The 24,587-nt window shown below is 33.2% G+C and overlaps 1 protein-coding gene and 1 pseudogene across 2 annotated transcripts; both read right to left on the reverse strand.

The window, feature by feature from the left end:
- Positions 1–4,585: 4,585 nt before the first annotated feature.
- On the reverse strand, positions 4,586–10,315 carry LOC146896587 (uncharacterized). Its single transcript, XM_085737617.1, has 2 exons — positions 10,182–10,315; positions 4,586–5,667 (listed from the first exon to the last, which is right to left on the reverse strand). The coding sequence occupies exon 2, from the start codon at positions 5,598–5,600 to the stop codon at positions 4,758–4,760; it is 843 nt and encodes a 280-aa protein (XP_085593743.1). The 5' UTR covers positions 5,601–5,667; positions 10,182–10,315; the 3' UTR covers positions 4,586–4,757.
- Positions 9,947–24,587, reverse strand: LOC146896588 (uncharacterized; annotated as a pseudogene). The gene is made up of 3 exons (XR_015021800.1): positions 24,426–24,587; positions 14,529–14,739; positions 9,947–14,029 (listed from the first exon to the last, which is right to left on the reverse strand). The product of XR_015021800.1 is annotated as an uncharacterized LOC146896588 (transcript).

A 24,587-nucleotide genomic window follows, 5' to 3' on the forward strand; every position in this document is an offset into this window, starting at 1 on the left:
TTCACAACTTAGACCGACGCTTACAACTTTATGACATTAATGGTCAACAACGGCAACATGCAACAAGTGCAACATATAACAACTCTTATATAACACATCATCATTTAATAACTTCACTATATAATCATCTTCAATTATCACATCATTTTTACAATCATTGCATAATTCATAAATTGCACTCAATCAAATAATTCATTTACACATAATCAGATAATTTATCTAAAACTTTATGCACAACACATACATCCTTAAAATTACCTTATTATTAAATCCCTCAATTACACTACGGCTAGAACACAAAACACCTAGAGTTCGTACTCTTGTCAAAGTCACGCAAGCAAAAGGGTACATAGCTTAGAAAGTGAAATACTACCACTGTATTTTAAAAATGATCAATGAAAAGTTGAACGGACTAGTCCAAACAGAATACTATATTAAAAGAACCCCAAATTAGCATTTGATTTTGCTTCAAAGCTTTAGTCCCCAATTGGTGTCAGGTATCCCTACATAATTGACCTAGCTATTTTCTTAATTCTATGTATATTTCTAAACTGATTCTATCATTGTTAGAATAGTCAAGGGTGATAATTGCCAATATCAATCAATGTTTGTGATATACATTGAAACCGTGGATGGTGATAGGTTTCTTTAAGAAGTTCAATTGTTACAAAAATTTCCTCTACAGGTCAACCACCACGGTGTGGTCTATACTTGACAAATTCAACTAGTTTAAAATTGTCGGTGATGCTATGTGGTTTCACAGCCTGCCATCACAATATAATTTGGAAAGTTTGTGGTAAACGCAAGTACAATATCGACGGGTATACACTAACACCTTAAACACATCTATACCTTTAGTTCTATATGGTTTTTTATTCAATTTAAAGGATGGAAAATCAAACAGAACATAACCTTAAATCAACTATGGAATTAGAACATAAATATAATGATTTCAGAGACAATACTATACCAAAACTCACGACAGCAATTTAAAGCATAAATTTAATATAAATTATTTCAAAGATCATAAAAACAATAAAAAAAAACAAAACTCTTCATTACCCATATGTTCATACAACCCTTATGGTAAATAGAGACTTCCCCCCATACATCAATTCAACGTTTTTTTTATTTATTTACCACCTAATCATCAATTCTCACTCAAACCCTAATTCTCGAAATCTCACAAACTAATCCCTAAACATGTCGTATGCAATCTAATGATTTACAAACTTAATATTAGTGAAAGATAGTCTCACCCTTACCTTAGATTGTTTTTCCGAAATCAAAAGCGGCATTCTTCGTTCCTATGGTTCTCTCTCTCTCGAGTTCTCCTCTTTCTCCTCTTTTTCCAAAAAGCAAGCGGTTTAACGTAAAAACTCTTTCTAACCTAAGCTTCCTTATTTATAATACTACTCACTCTTCCTAAATCTATTTAGACCCAATAACTTATTCTTCTTTCTATTCTAACCCCCAATTCTACTTACACTAATAATTCTCATATTCTAATAAATAATAGAATAATGTCACTTAATAAAATACTAGCACCTCACATATTTAAAATAAATCACATAAATAGATTCTAACTTAATAAAAATAATTAAATAAAAGGAGGGCGTTACAACAAGCTCTAGTAAATAAGATATGTTAAAAGCCTAAATAAGAAAAAGGTTCCTGTAAGTTTTAATTACGAAAATCTAACCAAAAAATTCTGAAAAAAATGCACACATATTAAGAAAGTGAATCGACTACATTTAAGTCATTATAAAAAGGGATATTTTTCTAATTTTACCCACATTTTTTTCCCCAAAATGAATATCTTGGTGATCCATGTGACCGTATGTGACAATCATTTTGAACCAATCATGAAAAATAAATTGTTGTAGGATCCCATATGACACTTCCGACATCCTATCATCTATCTTTGTTACACTACTATTTCATCCCTTAGATTTTTTAACAATGAAATGAAAAGAATTATAACCAAGCCAAGAAGTTTTTAGTACTATATTTTTCTTTAAGTCATTATTCTCACCACTGGACCTGAATTTTAGCGTGGATTGAGCCATGAAATAAAGAGGATTTCTTTTCGACCCTTCAAGCTTCTCGCGCCTCCTCAGAGTTCCTCATTTTATCCATGTTTGAATTAGGGGTGTTTGCGGTGCGGTTTGGTTCGGTTTTGAGTATAAAAGTCATCCAAACCGCGAGATAAAAGCATGCGGTTTGGTTTGGTTCGGTTGATTTTTAAAAGTCATCCAAACCAAACCAATGCGGTTTGGATTGGTTCGGTTTGTGTGGTTTATCGCGAGATAAAAAATATTACATTAACTCTAATATTGTCAACTTGTTACAAAATAAACATAGGACATTTTATTTTGTTGTTTATATGATAAAACATTAGGTAAAACTTATATCAAAATATGTAAAATTAAGAATAAACATGAGCATGAAACAAATTATTGGGAAGTAAAGGAAATAAATTCATCACTAGAAACGAATTGAAAGAGATGGAAAGGAATTAGAATCGAACCCGATGGTGCAACAATGGAAAAGTAGAATCAAAAGAGATTATTTTTGAGCTATGTCATTGGGCTAGTACATGTTTAAGTGATATTCATTATTCTTGCGGTTTGGTTTGGTTCGGTTCTTGAGATGTAAACCGCAAACCAAACCAAACTGCGCGGTTCGGTGCAAAAGTCATGCAAAATTATCCGAACCAAGTGCGGTTTTTTGCAATTTTGGTTTGGATTGGTTTGATTTGCGGTTTTTCTATTGGATTGGTTCGGTTTTGAACACCCCTAATTTGAATTATATAATTCAATATTGGCGGTCAATATTTTAACAGATTTTGATTATATAAACAAAATGTATAAAATATCTTTTGTCAAAAAAATGTATAAAATATCTGACTCATACTTAAAATATAATCAAAACATAACACATCATAATCATAATATTATACATGCATAAATGGATACCCAAATCATAAAAAATAGTCATAAATATATAGTCATAAACCATATTGGGTAACACCCCTCTCCTTCTCTGTCGGTACAACATACGTCCCCAAGCCTTTGCAATGATCTGCTCCAAACCCTATCTTTAAAGCTTGTATCATATTTTATTTTATTTTCGACAGAAAGCTTGTAACATATTTTAAATATTTGAGTTTTTAGGATACAAATTATGGCAATTTGGTCATTCTAAGGCCTCCTTTAAAATAAGGTAATCAAAATAAAATCACATTAAACGGTTTAACTAGATATAACTAAATAGTTTATGTTAGATTGTGACTTTATTAAGAGTTTCAAACAATCCCCGTGAACTTAGCTCAGTTGGTAGGAATATTGCATATTATATGCGGGGACCAAGGTTCGAACCCCGGACACCCCACTTCTCCACAATTAAATTAAATTGTGTAAGCTCTAGCCACTAGACTATTTGACTAAAAAAAGAGTTTCAAACAAATTTATTAAATTTGTGTAGACTTCAAATAATGTTTGCTGTAAACATTGTTTTAATTCTTAAGTTTACAACTTGGTAGTTTTAAAAATCACTTTTAAAGCAAACCAACAAACATTCATACAAATTCATCACAGTCAACATTTTGCACTCAATATATTGTTCCTCAATCAATATTGAATATTTTAAAATCAAGCTACATGCAAACATTTTCTATTAAAGATCTACGTAGCTTTAAATTCTTGTTGCACTCAGACATACGTAGGAGCAATGTACTATCTTGTCAAGCACAATATTAAAACTTGTCTATTTTCCCCTCTAAAATAAATCCAAATCCAAACAAATAATCTTAAACAAAATATATTATTTTTTAAAAAAATGAATTTTAATTTGTAATTAATGAGAGACAAATAGATATTTTAAAAGTTAACAAAATCTTGCACAACTAATTAATGGTAATAATTTTCGAACAGATGTCGTAGGGTTGAATACATTTCCTACACATAATCGACTACCGAATCTAAAATTTGGTTTCAAATACCAAATTCTTTTAAAGGGTTTTCAGATGTTTTCTTTATTTAAACAGACTTTGGTAGCAATTTCATGCTTTCGAACAACCCTCAAATTTATGCCTAAAATTATTATTTCTCAAGTGTACAGCACCATTTCTGGAACTTAGGCAGGGCAGTTTTATCATATGGTTGGTTATATGAAACTCAAAATAAAGAAATGGTTGAGGTATTGATCAATTGAAGTTTTGTAATGGTTCCAACTTCCAACTATGATAGTAGCAATTGTTATCAGGATATTAGAGTTTATCGTAGAAAATATATATTTAGGAAAACCATGCTTCATAACATTCCAAATTGTTTATTAAAAATAAAATAATAATTCAAAATAGTAGACTTTAGCTATCAATTAAGCATATAGTTGGGTTTTATCCAAATTCTAAAATTTTGATTCTATATCTACTATAGACGGTTCCAGTAAAAAGTTTTTAAAGAAAGTATTTTAGAAAATATGAAACAATAATTTTCTTCATACAGAATAATGGAAATTAACTTCAACACTGAAATTCTACAACTATTGTATAATAAACTCCAACAGGGTGCTCATGAGATAATAAAAGTAAAACAAGCAAGTTATTGTATCACATAATTGGATAAATCAGTCATACAAATAACCAAGGAGTCTAGAAAATGATAACATCCACTGAGTGGAAAACAGAAATAAATAACAAAGCAAATTCTAAAACATTCAAACAGAAAATACAAGCAAAAGGAGTGGCAATAAACTTAGCCAGAAGAGAAGGCAGAACGGAGGAACTTCTCATCGTCATGCTCAATCTGCAGATTCTTGGATTCCATTAGAAAATCAATTTCTTCATTTTTAAATTTCAGAAAAAAACCCATTGTGATCAGTTCAGCGAGTGCAGGAACATGATCATGATTCTCACGCAAAACACCCTCAGATATTGCTTCAGAGAAATTTTTAGCATGTTTCATTGCATCATTGCGAACTCTATCCATCTTCTGGATTATAAACATAGAACTTTGACTTTCCCAACGTACCCTTTTGTTTGCTTTCTTTGTAATTATTTCCCCTGATGATAATGATAAACTATAGCTTACATTGATTGGCTCCTTTGTCTCATGGAAACTCAAGTTGAGAAGACTTTGAACAGCTTCGTGTCTCATTTTTGGTACCATTTTCAAGCTAGAACAAGCAAGAAAACCAAGAATAAGCTTAACCAACCCCTTTAAGTTGAAAAGTTCATTTGGATCAACATGCTTCAGTTTAACATCATTCACCAAGGATGAATCTTCTTTGCATAGTGATTCAGAGATATTTCTTGCACCAATTTTTCTGTAAATATCATTTAGTTCACACTTGAATAATGGTGTTATGTTATGCTTGGGATACCATACAAAAACCTTTTCCCTCTCAAAGAGCTTCTTCATATGTAGATTATCAGGAATAAAAACATCTTTCTTATCTACCAGATATATTTTATTATTTCCTGATGTTGCAGGTAGTTTCATCAAACTCTCCGCAAGTTTTTTCTCTTCGTTTGGGCTCAAATGATTGGAGATAGACATCCAGAACTTGCAGCACTCATCATATGACAATTGCTTCATTGAACTTCCCCAAGCATTCCAAAGGTCAACATAATCATCTAGTGAGGGCTTCTTCTTGACTTCCAATGCATTTGTTGGTTATTTGGTATAAATGAAAAATAATATGATAGACAGGGAAGAGTACGTTGAAATGGAATGGGAGATTGATTTCATTAATTTCACAAAAACAATACACTTAATAGTGTTTCAAAAAACAAAACAGAACACAACTACATCACCACTAAACTAGGAACGTGGGATAACAACAACTCGCTTTCTCCTAAAGTGTAGGTACCACTTATTGACTAAAATAAAAAAACTGAAACAATAGAGAATAAAGATAAATCAGCCACGTAATGCAGTCCAAAAGCAATAATTAACACTCCTCCTTGCTTTAGGATCTGCAAACTCCAACTTTTTGCCTTAAAAACTCGAACATGCCGACAGAAGTGGCTTTGTAAACATATACGCTAATTGATCCTCCGACTTGCAATAAACCAAAGTCACTTCTCCATTTTGCCGCATCTCTCTTAAGAAGTAGAGCTTGATGTTAAAATGTTTAGTCTTCCCATGACACACTTGGATCCTTTGAAATTGCAATTGCTGCACAGTTGTCAATAAAAACTTCTATTTTATGATTCGTTGAAGATGCAAATCACATAAAATCTTCTTTAACCACAAAACTTGATTTACTACGTCGTTGTCGCTATGAACTCGGCTTCTGCAATGGACCGTGCTACCGTTTCCCGCTTCTTTGTGCACCATGAAAAAACTCCAGAGCCTATATCGAAACAATATCCCGAAGTGCTCTTCATGTCATCAATAGATCCGGCCAGTCACTATCAGAGAATCCACACGGCTTGAAATTTTGACAACTCTCATATTTGACACCATAATCAACCGTGCCTTTAACATATCTCAATATTCTTCTTGCCGCTACTAAATGTATTTCACTAGCACAATGCATAAAGCGAGAGAGGAGACTTACGGCAAATAAAATGTCCGGTCTTGTTGCGGTGAGATACATTAAACATCCGATCGTACTTCCGTAGTATCCTTCGTCAACTTTATCGGCACCATCTTCCTTGCTCAACTTCTCCTTTTGGTTCATTGGTGTGCTAACTCGCCTTACACTCCTCCATCCGGAATTTTCTCAATATTTCCTTTGCATATTTTTTGGCGTATGAACACTTCATTGTCACTTTGTTTGATCTCAATTCCAAGAAAATATGTCATAAGACCAAGATCCGTCATTTCAAATGCTTGCATCATTTCTTGTTTGAATTGCTCAACCAACCTTGTATCATCTCCAAATCACTAAAAGATCATCAACATAGAGAGAAACTATGAGAATATTATTTCCCGCATGTTTCACGTAAAGAGTGGACTCGGATAAACTTTTTACAAAGCCTATACTCATTAAGTGATCATTTATCTCACGTACCAAGCCCTTGGTGCTTGTTTTAACCCATAAAGGGCTTTTTTCAATAGATAGACTTTATCTTCTTCACCTTGCATCACAAATCCCTCGGGCTGCTCCACATATATCTCTTCTTGTAAAACTCCATTCAAAAGCCGATTTGACATCTAACCGGAATACTTTCCAGCCCCTTTGAGCAGCAATCGCTAACACCAATCTAATTGTGTCTAATCTGGATACGGGTGCAAAAGTGTCGGAATAATCAACACCAAAAATTTGTGCATACCCTTTAACTACGAGTCCGGCCTTATATTTATTGATTGAGCCATCAACATTGAGCTTTGTTACGAAAACCCATTTAACTCCAATGACTTTTCTATCTTGAGGCTTTTCAACCGGCTCCCATGTTTTGTTTTTTTGTATCATTGACATCTCCTCCTCCATTGCATTTTTCCATTTTGGATCTTTTCGTGCTTCCTCGCAGCAAGAAGGCTCACATATTGCTACATTACATCTTTGAAATATGTCCGACGGCAGCCTTGTGCCTCTAATGGAGGGATCATCTTCTAATTCATTCAGACACAACTCGGTTGTTTGCTTTTCGGGATGAGTATCTTCAATAATGCTTAGAGATCCGGATGTTTTCGGTAGATTCTTCCGGTCCCATTGCTGGTCTTCGTTGAAATGTACATCTCTAGTTATAGTCGGTGTTTCGGTTTGAGGATGATACACTTTGTAAGCCTTTGAAAGTGAACTCGTATCCCACAAAAATGCCGGAAGTGCTTTTTTGTCAAGTTTGTCACGCTTAACCTTTGGAACATGTGCAAAACAAACACAACCAAACACTTTAAGAAAGGTTAGTGAAGGCTTATACTCATACCATGCTTCAAAAGGAGTTTTATCTTGTAAAGCCTTGGTTGGAAGTCGATTTTGAAGAAAGACCGCCGTGTTTGCCGCTTCTGCCCAAAATTGTTTAGGCAATTCCTTCTCATGCAACATACATCTAGCCATCTCCATTACTGATCTATTTCTCCTTTCACTAACTCCATTTTGTTCGGGAGTGTAAGGAGCCGTCGATTGATGTTCAATTCCAGCTTCTTCGCAAAATAAATTAAATTGTGCCGATGTATACTCCTTGCCATTATCGGACCTTAGAAATTGAATCTTGGAGCCACTTTGAGTTTCCACCATCTTCTTAAACTTTAAAAATACTCCGGCCACTTCATGCTTGAATTTCAAGAAATAAATCCAACACATTCTTGTAAAGTCGTCTATGAAAAGAATAAAGTATAGGCTACCTTGTATTGATGGAGTTCTTTGAGGTCCCGCAACATCTGTGTGAATGAGTTGAAGCTTTTTAGTGGCTCTCCAAACAGTTTTGGGAAATGGAATTCTGTTTTGTTTACCAAACCGGCAAGCATTGCGGTTTGGCAAATGATCGAAAGTACCGGTAGACCTCTTGACATGTCTTTCTTCTTCAAGTTCAACATTCTTTGAATATGACAATGACCGAGTCGCTTGTGCCAAAGTTCGATGGGACCGACTTGAGTGAAATAAGCGGTCTGCTCCTCCTCAATTGGATCAAATGAGAAGCTTTTACCTCTCATTTTGACCCTAAGAATCTCCCGACCAAGTGATGTCAAAGATGAGACAAAGTTGATTTTCGAAAGATACTTTAAACCCTTTTTCTAATAATTGACCAACACTTAGCAGATTTTGATCAATATCGTGTACATAAAGAACATCCGAGATTGTTTTTATACCTGAACTCGTTGAAATTACGATGGTTCCTTTTCCTTTTGCGGGAATATAGACACCGTTGCCAATTCGACTTTTGAGATATGAGTTGGCTTTAAATCTTTGAAGATGGTTTTATCATATGTCATGTGGTTTGTACAACCACCGTCAATCAGCCGGCATTCGAACTACTCTTAGATGAAAAACATGTTGCCACAAACATTTGATCTTCTTCATCTTGCTCTACAACTCCGGGCTTTGACTTCAAGTTGTTGAAATTTTCCTTTGCAAATCACGGCCTTCATGTCCAAGCCGATTGCACTTGCTTTGCACTTTGCGTCCGGTCTTCTCCAACATCCGAACGGTGGATGACCCATTTTACCACGGTGCTCGCAAGGTGGGTAATTCTTCTTTTTACCTCTATCTTTGCTTTGGTTGCTGCGGTACTTCCAACTACATGATGCTTGGCCGGTAAAGCACCTTCAACCACATGATCTTGCCTCATAAGCCTTCGTTGCTCTTGAGCTCGCATCGCATGCAACACTCGCTCGCTAAGGTGATCTTAGACAAGTCTTTTGTGTTCTCCAAGGTGGTTATTGATGCTTCATATCTCTCGAGCACCGTAACCGTAATTTTTTCAACAATTCTAGAATCGGCGAATTGAGTGCCGAGTAACCTAACCTTGTTTGCAATAGAAAGCAATCTGTCGAGTAATCTTTGATTGTCTCGGACTCTTTCATTTTCTCGCATCTCAAATTCCCTCATCAAGTTCGGTACTTGCATGCCTCGAATCCTCTCATCCCCTGCGTATTCTTCCTTCAAATAGTCCCATATTTCTTTTCTTGTTTTGAGGGTCATAATTACGGTGAAAACATTTTGTGAAACACGGGAGAAAAGAACCGATTTTGCCTTTGCTTTCCGAGTTTTTCTCTCCTTGTGATATTTTAACCGAGCCATGGTAGGATTATTCTCCGACGGAGGAACTTCATAATCCTCTTCAACGGCCTCCCAAACATCCAAAGCCTCCAGGTAAGACTCCATTCTTACTGCCCAAAGGTCATAGTTCTCCCCATCAAAGACGGGAGGAGCAACTTGTGAGAAACTTGTTTCGGTTTCCATTTTCACAGTCCCGTAAGATGATAGCTACGGTGCCAATTTGTTGGTTATTTGGTATAAATGAAAAATAATATGATAGACGGGGAAGAGTACGTTGAAATGGAATGGGAGATTGATTTCATTAATTTCACAAAAACAATACACTTAATAGTGTTTCAAAAAACAAAACAGAACACAACTACATCACCACTAAACTAGGAACGTGGGATAACAACAACTGCTTTCTCCTAAAGTGTAGGTACCACTTATTGACTAAAATAAAAAAACTGAAACAATAGAGAATAAAGATAAATCAGCCACGTAATGCAGTCCAAAAGCAATAATTAACAGCATTGAAAACATCAAGAATATCGCTATCATAGATATCTTCAAGAACATAAAATTTTGAACCAAAAAGTTTAGCAGGGTCATGTATGATGCATTCTTGAGAATCAACCCACTTACCACCTTTAAATCCATCCAGAAGTATGATGCATTCTTCAAAATCAACCCACTTACCACCTTTAATTCCATCGAGAATCCAAACTTTTTTGCAGCTTTCTCCTCAGGTTTCCATTTGTGTCCACGCAAGTACTTGTATATTTTCACAATGGTGTCATGATCAGAGAGGGACTCAAGGTGATTGGCAAGCAAAGAGCACCCTTTCTCAACTTCACTAATGACCCCTATGGCATTGAGTTCTTTTTGGTAAAGGAAAATTTCAGGTCCATAAAAACTCTCATCAACAAAAGGCCCATCAGTTGGATTCAAGAAAGAACTCCACTTGGAATTAAACAACAGAGACTTCTCTGGAGGCCTATAACCAGCATGTGTCTTCAACCAATTTTTGGACAATCTTTTTCTGAAATCATCTTCCATTGCAAGTTTCTGATCTTGTATTAGAAGTCGGACGCATTCCAGCAAAGAAAACACACTTTTAGGAGCAATAGTGGATGGATTTGAAGGAAAATTCAGACATTCAGGGACAAACCTCACTCCATCTTTCAATTCCGTAACAACGCCAATGCTCTTCAGCTCTGCCTTGTACTCATTACATTTCTCACTGTAATCAATGAAAGGGAGAGAAGTTATAGAAGATATCGATTTCCACTCTGGACTAAATAAAATGCATTTCTCTGGGCACCTAAAATCATCAGTAGTAGTATGCAGCCACTGCATTTCACTTATGATGGTTGAGAAATAAGAAGGAAAACTATATTCAGTTCCCTTCAGCAGTCTGTAACAAGAAAGTAATGATATAACATGGTTTTGGTTAATTGAAGTTAACAATGCCTTTTGTTCAAAGAGACTAGCAAATCTTTTAATAGCATCCTTAAAATCAACCACCACCCCAGTTTTCTTCAATTCATCTTTGAAAATGAAAATCTCCTCCCCATGATATTTATGATCAATAACAGGAAGATCATTGAATACCTCCAAAATGCAGCCCCACACTGGGTCATACAAGAAACATTCACTTGGTGCTTTGAAGCCCATGTTTGTCTTCAAGCAGCTCGCTCCCTTTATCAAATTATCAATAGGGACATCTGAGTATTTGATGCATTTCATTATCAAAATAACAGCCTCAGCTGTCAAAGAGGCCGAATTTAAGGGTGATTTTAAATGCTGTGTAACAACTTGGTAATTTCCACTTAAACAAACTACCACTCCCAACAACTTGAGCTCCTCTTTGTAGTTATATAATTCCTTACCAAAATAAGAATGATCAATGAATGGTATATCACTAATTTGTGATGCAACTTGCCATTCAGAATCACTCAATACAGATCCCACAGGAGACCTAAAACCATGTGATGTCTTTAGCCAACTTCCCTCTTTGATCCTGTCGACAAATTTGTTCAAAGGAAGAAGAGCTGACCTTAGATATTGCATGAATTTAAGCATCAAAAGAACATGATTATTACTTAAAGAGAAAGAAGCAGCACGAGACATTAATTCTCTTCCAATGAATTCACATGCTTCCCCATAATCGAACATCACTCCAACTGTTTTCAACTCATCTTTGTACTGATTTATTCTATCCCCATAGAAGCTCTCATCAATCAGGGGAATGTCAACAAGAACTGAACCACTTTGCAAGAGTTTTCCCAGTGATGAGCCAATACAGAATGACTTTGAAGGAGGCCTGTATCCATTACATGTAACTTTGAGCCAGCTTCCTTCTTTTATGCATTTCAAGAACCTCTCTGGTAGGTTCACTCCCCTATGCTTCAAATACCGAATCCAATCCAAAAGCAGAAAGGCATTGTCTTTGGTAAGTGGTGTATCTGCAGCTGAAAACCCAGCATTTGGAGGAAATATATATGGTACGTCAAAAGCTTTAACATGGGTTTTGAGGAAATCAATAAGCTTCCCAGAATCTGTACATTGGCCTGCATAAGAAGATGCATCTAGGTACGCTGTTCCTAGCTCAACAAAATTTTCATTTCTCCATGGATTAGACACAAGTAAGTTCGCCCATCTACTCACATTTGCAGGCAGGAGAACCCCTTGTCTGAGAGTATTTGTTTGCCCATAGTTGTCCACAACTGGCATAGACTTACATAGATCATCAACCTCGCGATTTGACAAATAACCCTTTGACAAAGAGTGGTATAAGAAATGAGCAAATGCAATGACAAGCTTGCAGTCATATCTAATAGATTTGCGGACGATCTGTGCAAAACTGTAGACTTCCAGAGTATGAACATTAGCATCTTCTGCTAACCAATCCAACAAACTTTGCTTATATGAAAGTTGAGGGATCACTTGTTGTGTGCTTTCTGGCATAAAACACTGGTTTGTTGCAAATGAAAAAACATTGTTCCACTTGATCAGCCACGAACAAGGACAAGTCTTACTTGAGTCTGCTAGTACAACTCCCTTGACTCTGCATTCATGAAGAGTGAAAAAAGACGGAATCCCACCAGAAACCACATATTTAATCAATGGAATGTTACTGATGTTGGATTCCTTAAACTTGGGCCAGTTTTGAGCAACAAAATGTAAAATCTCAAGATAGACGTTTTCTGATACTCCATACACAAGATTAGAACTCTGGATGCACTTCACATACCAATCAATATTCACCGGTTTCACCCCTAAAAATTTGAGTACATCATCATACTCTTTCTTATCAACTGAAGAACTCAAGAATTTCATCCCATCATGAGAAGATAGGTCAAGCAAGTACACTCCTTCATGCTGGGCCTTTGTCAAAATTTTACGAAATTTAGGCAGTAACCTGCTAACTTCACGAGGCTTTTGGAAGTGCTTCTGTTCTGTGAATGTCTCAACAGGAACAATTTTTCTTCAGCCAGTTTTTCTTTGATTTTCTCCCTCACGTGATTGAAGTTCTCAAAAGGAGAACTGTGAATTGGAAGGAACTTGAACATATGAGGCAAGCTGGATACCGGAGATTCATCTGATCCTGTGACAAGTGTTTTGAATGCATCCATAAAAGCTGACGGAACATATTCAAGTATCCCTTGATTCCACTTATCATCCAAGAGAATTGTCTCCCTTGATGAGGCAAGGACAAAATCTGCTTGAATTATGAATGGAAAATTAGTGACCATCTCTGTAGGAAGAAATGCATAAACCCCTGGTAAGCTTTTATCCTTGTGAAGCCTCTCCTGATGTGGGAAGGCCAATGTCACGAGACAATCTTCCATGCCCATTCTCCTTTCCACCACATTTTCCAACTTGACAGGAAACTTTTGCTTCCACATGTAGTAGCTGCATACCTTTCCAACATTACTATTACCCCCCGCAGATAGACGGATTGTGTAAGCCTCAGCATTCTCACTTTTCGCAGTCACAAAGTTAATCTCACTTGAAATAGATACAGTAGTTTCAGACTTTATGTTAGAGTCCTCATTATCTTCTGTGACAGAAATGTGTCTGATTTTTGAAAGGAACAGTAAAACTTCTGGGTGGATGCTTGAGAGCTGCTGTTTCACAGAATTTACCTTGTCTGGCTTCAGAGGCAACACGATTGTTGTAGTTGGAAGAGAATAATTACTAGCACCGTATATCTGCTTTATGTCAAGAAGGGTTGGCTTCTCGTCAACCCATTCAGGAACTACATAACCAAGACTGCAATGTGGACAGGGCTTCTCATTGAACTTGATCTGATATCCGTTGCTAAAAATATAAGGCTGAGCAGTAACCAGAAACACACTCTTGAAACCAATTCCTGAAATTCAACCATATGAGAGATTCTGTCAAACATTAGCATTATTTTTTTCAATTTGGACACTCTAAATGATGTTCATAGTGAAGAACAATCTTATATCCCTTGATTCAGAAGCTTTTTGAATGATATTAATCATTATACTTGAATAATTAGGCTTTTCAAAATATAAAAAACTGTATAAAAAATAGCATTGTTTAAATTTTAGAAATATATTTTGCACAAGAAATACAATTGATGAAGCGCGGTTAAATTGGTCTATGTTCATTTCTTTTTGTATAATGACTGAAAATACTCTCTTTATGCAAAAAAAATTAATTGAATTAACATTGAATTGATTCAAGCAAATTACTTGCTTATAAATTATCCAGGTACTAAAATATCATTGAATATCATTTAACTAACATTCAATGAAAGGAACCACGTGGTCCACGTTAACATATGTCTTTCTCAAGGCAAAGGTACAAAATTTACTAACAGACATTGAAATGTGATGATATACCTTTTTCGCCTATGTAACCGCTACTCCTATTGGCTTTCTTTGTTGACCGTCCAACACTGCAGAGAGACTCAATGTTTTCGCGCGAGAAACCCTTTTCATTGTTAAAAATAAGTAACGTTGCTGGAGCGCCAGTAGCTGTTATGTCTTTTGAAGTTATGATGAACTCCAATGTTGGCCTCACTCCCTTAATATATTGGTTATCTTCAGCATTCTGTAGATGTTAAGAAAAATTCATTGTGATTAATATCAATTTGACACTATGATTGCATCATTCTAGATAGAGACAGAGATGAACATAAAAACAGAGAAACTACTCCTTTACACAGTTAACTATCACTAACCAGGGACTGTTGGCAACTGAATCGAAACACATGCTCAACTTTTAACCAAAATCACACATGACTAACACACTCAGCTTATTATTAGGAATGGTTCAAAAAACATTCCTAACCATAATGTGGTTTAGTAGATGTCCAGAAATAGATTATTTTACAAATGTAAATATTTGAAAACTTGTTTAGAAACCTTGGTTATTAAAAAATTTCATTTTGGTTTTAGAATATGGTCTTCTAAACACATATGTGACTGCAGAAAAAATATTATAATGAACAATTATAAATGGATGAAATAATTCAAAAGTAAAAGGAAAAGAAGCTAGGCCTTAACAAAAAAAAAAAAAAATACAATAAATCATCGTTCACAATTTACTACATGAAAATCGAAAGATATACACATGCATAACAGTAGTTTGATAAATGTTGTTTATATAGCAAAAAATAGGAAAAGAAAATACAATTATTACAATATAATTGAAAAAGTGCCGATGAGTACCACCCATGCTTCAAAGATAACATCTAATTTGGAGAACCTTGGAACAAGAACAGACATTGAAGGAAAAGGCAAGTTTGATGTGTTCCCTAGTGAGCTATGAAGCATGTGTACTTGTAAAAATGTGAAGTATACCAATATGGTATGCTTACGATGCTTGTCCGGTACTCCAATTTTTTCCTTATTACATTTACGAGTGAAATTTGTGGCTTTCTTATATATTAATATAATAAGAGTATTATTTGTGTATCTTTGTTGTTGTAACGAAACACACTTTTTGATCTTTTAATAAACTCAACTTTTTTATTAACATGCCCGCACCTATGCATTGTAGTTGACTGGGGAGTTAGAAAGAATGTCAAATTCTTTCTTGTGGTGTGGAAGCAAAGGAAAAGCTATTTGTCTGATTTCAAGTTCTAATTTCACAAATTGTTAATCAACAGGAGGACGCTTCTAAATACACTAAGGACTTATTTGAGCTTATCTACTAGCATAAGTTGTGTTAGATAGTTCATATGTTTTTTTCAGCTTATTTTCATAAGTTCTCCAAGATATCTTATGAAAACAGTATATAGCTTTCACTGATTTACTAAATCTTTCACTTACTTTGATCAGTGATTGTGCTATAAGCTGCAGATCAAATAAGTTGTTAATTCAAACAGGAGCTAAGGCCTATTTAGATTGGCTTATTTGAGGTTAGCTACTGACACAAGCACCTGTAAGTCGTGACACTGTTTTCCATAAGCTCAAAAGGATAGTTTACGAGAACAGCTTATAGATTAAACATGAATGAAATAATTAACTTTTATTTTATCTTGTGTTATAGAAGAAATAGCTTATATGGTAAGTGTTTATATATCCAGACAATACACGAATTATTGATTCATTAAGCTGAAGATGAGAAAGTAATTTGGGTGCTTACCGGAGGTTATGTATGGAGAAAGGGTTTGTTTGAAGTTGGATGGAACGGAACAATGATAAGCTTTGAATCAAACGCACAAATCATCGTCATCATGAATGGGAAAAATTGATTTTGTGGAGTCTACTTTTTGAATGTCGTAGAAGCTTCCAACTTAGCATTCCTAAATCATGCTGGATTGGTTTATATATATATTTTTAGAAGCTCTTTAAAGTAATTTAAGGTCTGTTTGGTAAGGAAAAAAAAAAGAGCTTATAACAAATAATGAATAGTTTATAAGCTCGTTTGACCAAAAATCTCTCTTTGATAATAGTTTTTTACCATGAGCTTATAGTTTATTTTAGGAGCTTATAAGCTATTTTTTAGACGCTATTCAAAGTAGCGTTTGAGCTTATAACTTATTATCTTTTGTTCCATTTTTACCCTTATTATTTCAATTAAAACTCATGTTTACCCTTTATAATATATTATACTTTAAAAAAATGCTACTGGACGGCGTACAATGCTTTTGTTTAGCACATTGCAGCTCTAATGACATATATACCTCCCCTGTGTTATTATTTTTTTAAAATGATAATATACCTCACTTGTTTTTTTCCCTTGTTCTAAATCGTATAAAATTGTTTTAAGTCTTTTGTAAAAAACAAAAATGATTTTATGTCTATTTATCCCTTCTTGATTGATAATGTATTTAATAATTCAGTAAAATAAATTTCAAGAAGGTCCCCTCAAAAAAAAAGACATTATTCATTGTAACTATCAATTGTTGTTAACAATACATATTTTTCTGGTGTTATTAATAATACATATAATAATTCCTTCAAAAAAATACATATAATAATAATACATTATGATAATGCCAATTGAAAGAATTATGATAACTATCAATTGTTATATTTAATTGTTGTGTAAAGTATAAACACTAAAATAAAAATAAATATCAAATAAAATTTTAGTGAATAAAATTTCATTTATAATTTTAAAGATATATTAAATTTATAAATTTAAATTGCTTTTAAAAAATAAATAAATTAAAAATTCTTGAATACTTTAACATCAATTTTTATTTTGGAGTAACATATCAATTTATATAAACTTTATTATGAATTAATAATACCCTTTTATGTCATTTTACATTTATCACTAGTTGAACCGCTAATTTTACCAAACACTTCAATTAGCTTATAAGCTACTAGTCACCGGTCATCGGCTATAAGCTATCGGGTAAAAGCTATCGGTCATCACTATAAGCTATAAGCTAGCTTATCGGCTATCCGATATTTTCACCAAACATAGTCATATTAGTCCTAAGTACAAGGTTACACGTGTTTTATGTTTTATTAATAGGTCAAATACCACGTTTGGTCCTTTTAGTTTGACAAAATTCTCAAGTTAGTCCTTTAAGTTTCAAAAGTTTCAAATAGGTCTTTTAGTTGATAAACTATTTCACCGTCACCGTTTCAAAAGTTTCAAATAGGTCCTTTTAGTTTGAAACTTAAAGGACTAACTTGGGAATTCTCTCAAACTAAAATGACCTATTTGAAACTTTTGAAACTTAAAGGACTAACTTGAGAATTCGTCAAACTAAAAGGACCAAATCGAAACTTTCGAAACTTAAAGGATCGACTTAGAAATTATGTCAAACTAAAGGACCAAAAATGATATTTGGCCTTTATCTACTATACTATTTATTAAAATTGATGCCATGTGAAATTCCAATTTTGCCCCTATGAGGGGCAATTTGGTAATTCCATAATTCTATATCCTTGGAGAGTGCCACCTAATTATCCAAATATTATATTTTATTTTATATTATTTTATTATTTATTTTATATTTATAAAAATAATCCTAAATTCAGTTGCTTCTACATTGCCGTTGTGGGAGATTAAGGTATCGTTTGACCGGCTTTTTTTCAACTTCTCTATATTTTTAAGGAGAAGTTAGGTCAAACACAATATCAATTATGTACTTACTGAAAAAAATACTTTTTTTGAATGCATAAAATTGAATGGAATGAGCTTTAGCCAAAAGTTGTTGAATGATACTTTATAAAACTACTTCTCGACAATTTATTTCACAAGCACCTCTTTTCAACTCACACTAGGAACCTTTTCTTTTATTTTTTAATATTATATTTCAATATGTTTTTTTCTTCCATTTAACTTTTTTTATTTTATTTTTTGAACCGTTCCATTTAATTTTTCAAAGAGGTTCCATTTAATTCTATTATCTTTTTTTCAAAGGAATTTTATTATCTTTTTATCACTTATATATTTAATTTCAATATCGTTTAATCATCACAACCTCACAAATATTTTTATTCACGCTGTCATTTAATGATACCAAATATTTTTATTTTATTTCTTCAACCTCACGAATATATACACACATACATTAACGTTTAGAGTAATATTTTATGTCCGTCTGTCTGTTTTTTTTTTGTTACGCTAATGCATATAATTTTTTATTTTTAACTATTTACCAATTTTTTCTCCCAAATTTAGTTGCTTCTACACCGCCGTTGTGGGAGATTAAGATATCGATTGACCCATGTTTTTTTCAACTTCTCTACTTGTTTAAGGAGAAGTTAGGTCAAATACAACGTCAATTAAGTACTTACTAAAGAAGACACGTTTTTTAATGCATAAAATTGAATGGAATGAGCTTTGGCCAAAAGTTGTTGAATGCTACTTCAAAAAACTATTTCTCGACAATTTATTTCACAAGCATCTCTCTTCAATTCACGTTGGGAGCCTTTTCTTTTATTTTTTAATATTATATTTCAATATATTTTTTTCTTCCTTTTAATTTTTTTTGAACCGTTCCATTTAATTTTTTTTAAGGATGTTCCATTTAATTTTATTACCTTTTTTTCAAAGGAATTTTATTATCTTTTTATCACTTATATATTTTATTTCAATATCGTTTAATCATCACAACCTCACAAATATTTTTATTCACGCTGTCATTTAATGATACCAAATATTTTTATTTTCTTTTTTCAACCTCGCTAATATATACACACACACCTTAGCGTTTAGAGCAATGCTTTATGTGTGTCTGTTTTTTTGTTACGCTAACGCGTATAATTTTTTTTGGCGTTAAATAATGCGTATGATTATTTTTACAAAATTTTGATTTTAATTAAAAGTAAAGTATGCATATCTTTTTCTTATTTAAAAAAATTAAACATATTTGTTTCCATGACACCAACAATGTAACAAATATAATATCATATAATATAAATTCTTATATTTTTGAAAGACACCAAAATTATGGTATTCTTATAACGAAATTTGTTATTGAGTATAATTGAAATAAAAAATCGACTATTTTGATATTATTTATGTTATTATTTCAGGCTCCTTAAATTGTTTCTCCTATTCAAATATTTAACAAGTCATTTATATGATGATACAAATTTGTATTCATGTTACACAAAATAAACGTTATTGAGTAAATATAGTATTTGTAAAAAAAAATATCTTTTATTTTTTAACATTTTTAGCCTTCAGAAAATATTTTAAACATTTTTTATATTTATTATGTTAGTTCATAATAAATTCAAAGTTTTGTCATCGTGAGCTTAGCTCGGTTGATAGGAACAATGCATAAATATATGCCAAGTCCGGAATTCGAACCCCGACACCATAAAAAATATTCAAAGTTTGTAGAATATTTTGCCAAACAACATTTAACTTAAAAATAGCTTTAAAACTAAAGAAACCAAACAATTTTACCTTCTTTCTCAAAGGCCTTTATTTTAAATTTATTTTGAAGTAACTTTTAGACCGTAAAAAACTTTCGCTAAACGGTATCTAAGTTCAATTGGGAACACTCTTTCACTTTCTTCTTCATAAGAGGTCATTTTCTTTCTTTTTTCATAGTTCGAGACCATGCATGACTTGAGTTGATTGATTTTTATGGCTTGGGGTGTTCATTTTTCGACCTTTGGTTTAGTTTTTGCTTCATCATAGGTGGTTTTCTTCATTTTTTCACGATTTTGCATTTTAAGGGTTTTGTTTTTTTGTTTTTTTTTTCAATTGTTAGTGGATTATGTACCGAAATTGTTATGTTGCTTGGCTGTAGAAAAATCTTCCTTTGTTATGTGGAGTATAGTAGAGGTCATGATGATTGAATTTTAGCTCATGGTAAGATTTTGACACAATTGTTATTTTAGCTTCGGTATTGTAGTTGAAAAAAATTGATGCATGCGGGTTATTTTAATTTTTGCGAGTAATCCTAAAGTCGTTTTCATATTTGGTTTATTCTTTCCTATATCATTGAGCCGTTCGAAAGTTGCTTGGTGTAAATTTGTTTTGGTCATATCATTGAGGTCCGGAAAGTTGATGATACGAAATTTGTGCATTTAAGATCGAAGTTGATTTGATGATACAAAAATTGATCACATAGAAATATGTTAGCTCCTTTCGATATCAGAATGAACAAAGAGAATAAAATTAAATGATGTATTATTGTATTTCTATATAGGACTTTCAATATCAAGGAATTATGACTACATTAAGGATCTCAAAAATGATTTGGACATTTGGAAAATAGGATTTGGAGTGCCGGATTCATGGAACATATGAAGCTCATTATTTATGATGCAAATGATAGATGAGTTAGTTAAGATTTGTTGTAATTTTCTTTATGAATTATCAATGTTACTTATTAGTGTACATTTTGATTTTTTTATATTTTTTGGTTTCTTTCTCGGATTTAGGGTGATCGAGATCATGTAATAACTCGATATAGAGAATTGGAGCATTGGAAGGCTTTGACCGAGGAAAACAAGACTTATACTTTCTATAATTGTCATGTGTTTGATAATGACATTGCATTTAATCCCTTTAAGGTTGTTTTTGGTTACGGTACAAAGGTGCGAAGTATGACAAGTTAACTATCGTTCTTACTCGTGAATTTCGCTTTAAGTCATTTAAGGAAATTCAAGATGGAAAATTCAAAACTGACGCTTTATATGGTATAGTTATGTGCTTTAATTTATTTCGTGTTTTTTTCGATTATAATGTTCTTATAGATATAATTTTTTTTTTAAGAAATCATCGGGCTACTTCATGAGATTGTTAAGACAACACGAATTGAGACTGGAAAGAAACCGTGTACGAACATTGTGTTGAAAGATAAAAAGTATTATTTTCTAATTTGTCGAATCAGATGATAGGATTTTGTATAAGTAACCCACTTGGGTTGACCTAGTGGTATTGACTTGGGATCTAAGAGTGTGCTCCTCATTGAGGTCTCGAGTTCGATTCTCTCTAATGTCAATTTAGGTGAGTTAGTTTAGCTTCTTCAAAAAAAAAAAAGGATTTTGTATAAGTTTGATAATGACCCGAAAGATGTATTTCCTTATGCAAAGTGGGAATATGGTTGATGTAACACTATGGGAAAAATACTTCGTAGCTTTAACATTTACCATCTACTTACCTTGAGTTCTTTGCTTCCATTTTGTAGTCAATGGCAACCCAAATATATGTAACAATTGGTCGTTCGATGCCGCTCATCAACCTACATCACCCGGTTGTTGAGAAGTTTAAGACTTAGTAAGTTTGCATTATGATTTCACAATACGGTGTTAAAGTAACTTATTATTTCACAATGCGATTTGATTGTTTTTTGACCATGTTTCTTGAATTGTTGTCGTGACCTTAACACTTCTCAAGCTCTTCGATCGAACTTAAGTCGAGTTCGGTTTCTTCTCAACGTACTTCGTACAACGATTTTTTCAATCTGTCTCAAGTTAGGCCAATTGTTGAATTTATAAACTCAGGTCAAGGTCTGCTTTTTTTATGCACAAACATGCTTTGAATTTTTTTACGCACAAATTAAAAATACATATTGCATTATTCTTTATTTCATGTGCATAATTTGTGTTAGGAAACATATTGCATCACTATTTGTAAAACAACTAAATTCAATCCTAACCGGTTGGATGGTATTATGAGAGTTGCACCAAATGTTCGAAGAGATCAATGTTAAATGGTGCTAGCTATAAATGTACATGCGGGAGTGATGCTTAATTTCCGTTTGTTTCAACAATATGTTAATTGGCCAACGGGGTACGCATATACCACATGCATGCATTTATCTAGACTTTATAGGAAGATAATAGGAAGATAAATTAGAAGCCATGGTACATATTCTTTAGCTTAAAAATCAGTTATGCTACCTTCATTTTATAAATTATATGTAACTATATTCGCATACATTTTATCCATGTTAATATGCATTAGACTAATATTGCGGTTATTTCCCCGTTTAGCATTTCCCAAACGAGGTGTCAAGAACAACTCGAAAGAAAAGCGCAAAACAATCACTTTCAATGATGACCGGACACGAGAGAAAGTATAAGTGTCGCCTCATTACCGTCGAAAGAGCAAGCTATGAAAAATACTTGGGTGGACGAGTGGTTCAATTTCGCGAGAGAACATGTGATGGAAGAAGGTGGTAAGCTCATCTTTGATCTCGAAAAGTCACCGAAGAACTTGCATGTTCGAGTTGTTCCAAAGTAGATCTTTGTCCGCTTAACTATTTGAACTTCTACTATTTTGGCGTATCGCTTTGGACCGTAATCGGAAACTATCTTGACTTTGAGATGCCATTTGTTCTTTTCATTTTGTCGATGTAAATATTGGCAAAAATCCCTTTTTGGTTAGTCTATGACACTTTGTCTCTTTTATAAACCTAACTATTATGTAACATTGTTGGTTTCTTCATTGGTTCCAATTAGTATCATGTTAATTATAATGTTGTTTTCCTAATCTCTTGAACAAAATGAGATTTGTGCAATATGCTTGCTTGATTTTCACATTTATGAACGACAACAATTTCTTAGAAAGATGCGGCTATTTCCCTTAATTTTCTCATTTCTCCTTTATAACAAAGTTTTTTAAAAATATAGTAAAAGTGATTTATTTAGAATATCCGAGTTTGTGCAATATTTATTAATTTGCTCATTTTTCCTTTGAATTTTTTTTTACAAGATACGTTATTCAACCCGTGCGAAGCACGGGTTTGTAACTAGTTAATATTAAAAGTTCAAATGCGAAATCTTAAAAAGAAAAACAATTACAATGTATACAAGTTACACACGCGCAAATGGAACGAAGCATATCTTTGTGAAATTGAAAGTACATGTGTTTATGGTCATCGATAGCCACCCAATCAAGATTAAACATAACAAATACATATTTACTCTTGGTATAAAAACACAACATAATAATGTGATATGATTGGATGCACGTGTTAAAGCGTTTTACACCATTAATGTAAGTTGTTTAAGTGTTGTAATTCAAAAATTGATTCTTCAAAATATGGTCACATTAAGCATATGTTTTACTCGTAAATGACACATTAAACGGCTATTTTGCTCTTCATTCCAAAATGACAAAATTTTACTTTGGGTAGGTACAAAAGTGAAAACACAGTTCAACCATCAAAAGTGCGTGAATTGGTCGGTCGGTTTTGACAAGATCCGTTGATTTCGACCGACTTTGCCAATTTTTTAGGGTTCGCTAGTTTTAGTCGATTTTTGTACCAAAGGTTCAACCAACCGGTCTAGGTTTTATTAATTTTCTAAGACGACCAATGTTAGTTAGTGGGTCATGTTAGCTTTTGAGTTATGTTTTCTCTTGTTGATGGTATTGCAAGTGACATGAAATAAGTTTGTCCAGCAAAAATTAGATAGGTGACTTAACACATTTAACTCAATTATACCAAAAAATTAAATAAGCAAACAGACAATAAGTCCTAAGGACTCTATAACTTTTTCTTCCTAAAATACTCTTTCATTCGTTAAAATTCAAAGAATCTTATAAAAAAATAGATCATACTAAACTATGTGTATCCCATATAAATTTAATATGATTCACAAGAATTTCAGCCAATCGAAAAGTATATGTCGAAAATAAGAATGTGTTCGAAAGTGTGTTACATGTCTCCAATTATACTTCACACTATAATGTTATGCCATAATATTATTTCATAAAAATATATGTGGGAATATCTAGATAGTAAGATACAATTTGAGTGAGGTATAAAAGTAGTAAAGCAGCAAAGGTTAAGGAATAAAGTTGTATTTTAAACTCCAATAATATTAAATTTTAAACATGACTAGCTAAATAAGTACCTGAATGAGCTCCATGAGAAAATGAACATCTGAAGTATAGAGTTCAGCTGAGAGATTCTTAACAGCTTGATGAAGATCCTCAGTCAAAGGATTTGCTCGTCTCCCACCAATGGAGAACTTTTTCCTTCTTATCTCTTCAATGTGTTTTTTCTTTGTAGTCAT

This window comes from Medicago sativa, chromosome 8, assembly GCF_051527215.1.
Source record: "Medicago sativa cultivar Bolivia chromosome 8, Bolivia_mono, whole genome shotgun sequence".
NCBI lineage: Eukaryota > Viridiplantae > Streptophyta > Magnoliopsida > Fabales > Fabaceae > Medicago > Medicago sativa.

Coding starts and splice junctions, on each gene's coding strand:
- LOC146896587 (XM_085737617.1), bottom strand. CDS start 5,600: ATGAAGCAATTGTCATATGATGAGTGCTGCAAGTTCTGGATGTCTATC.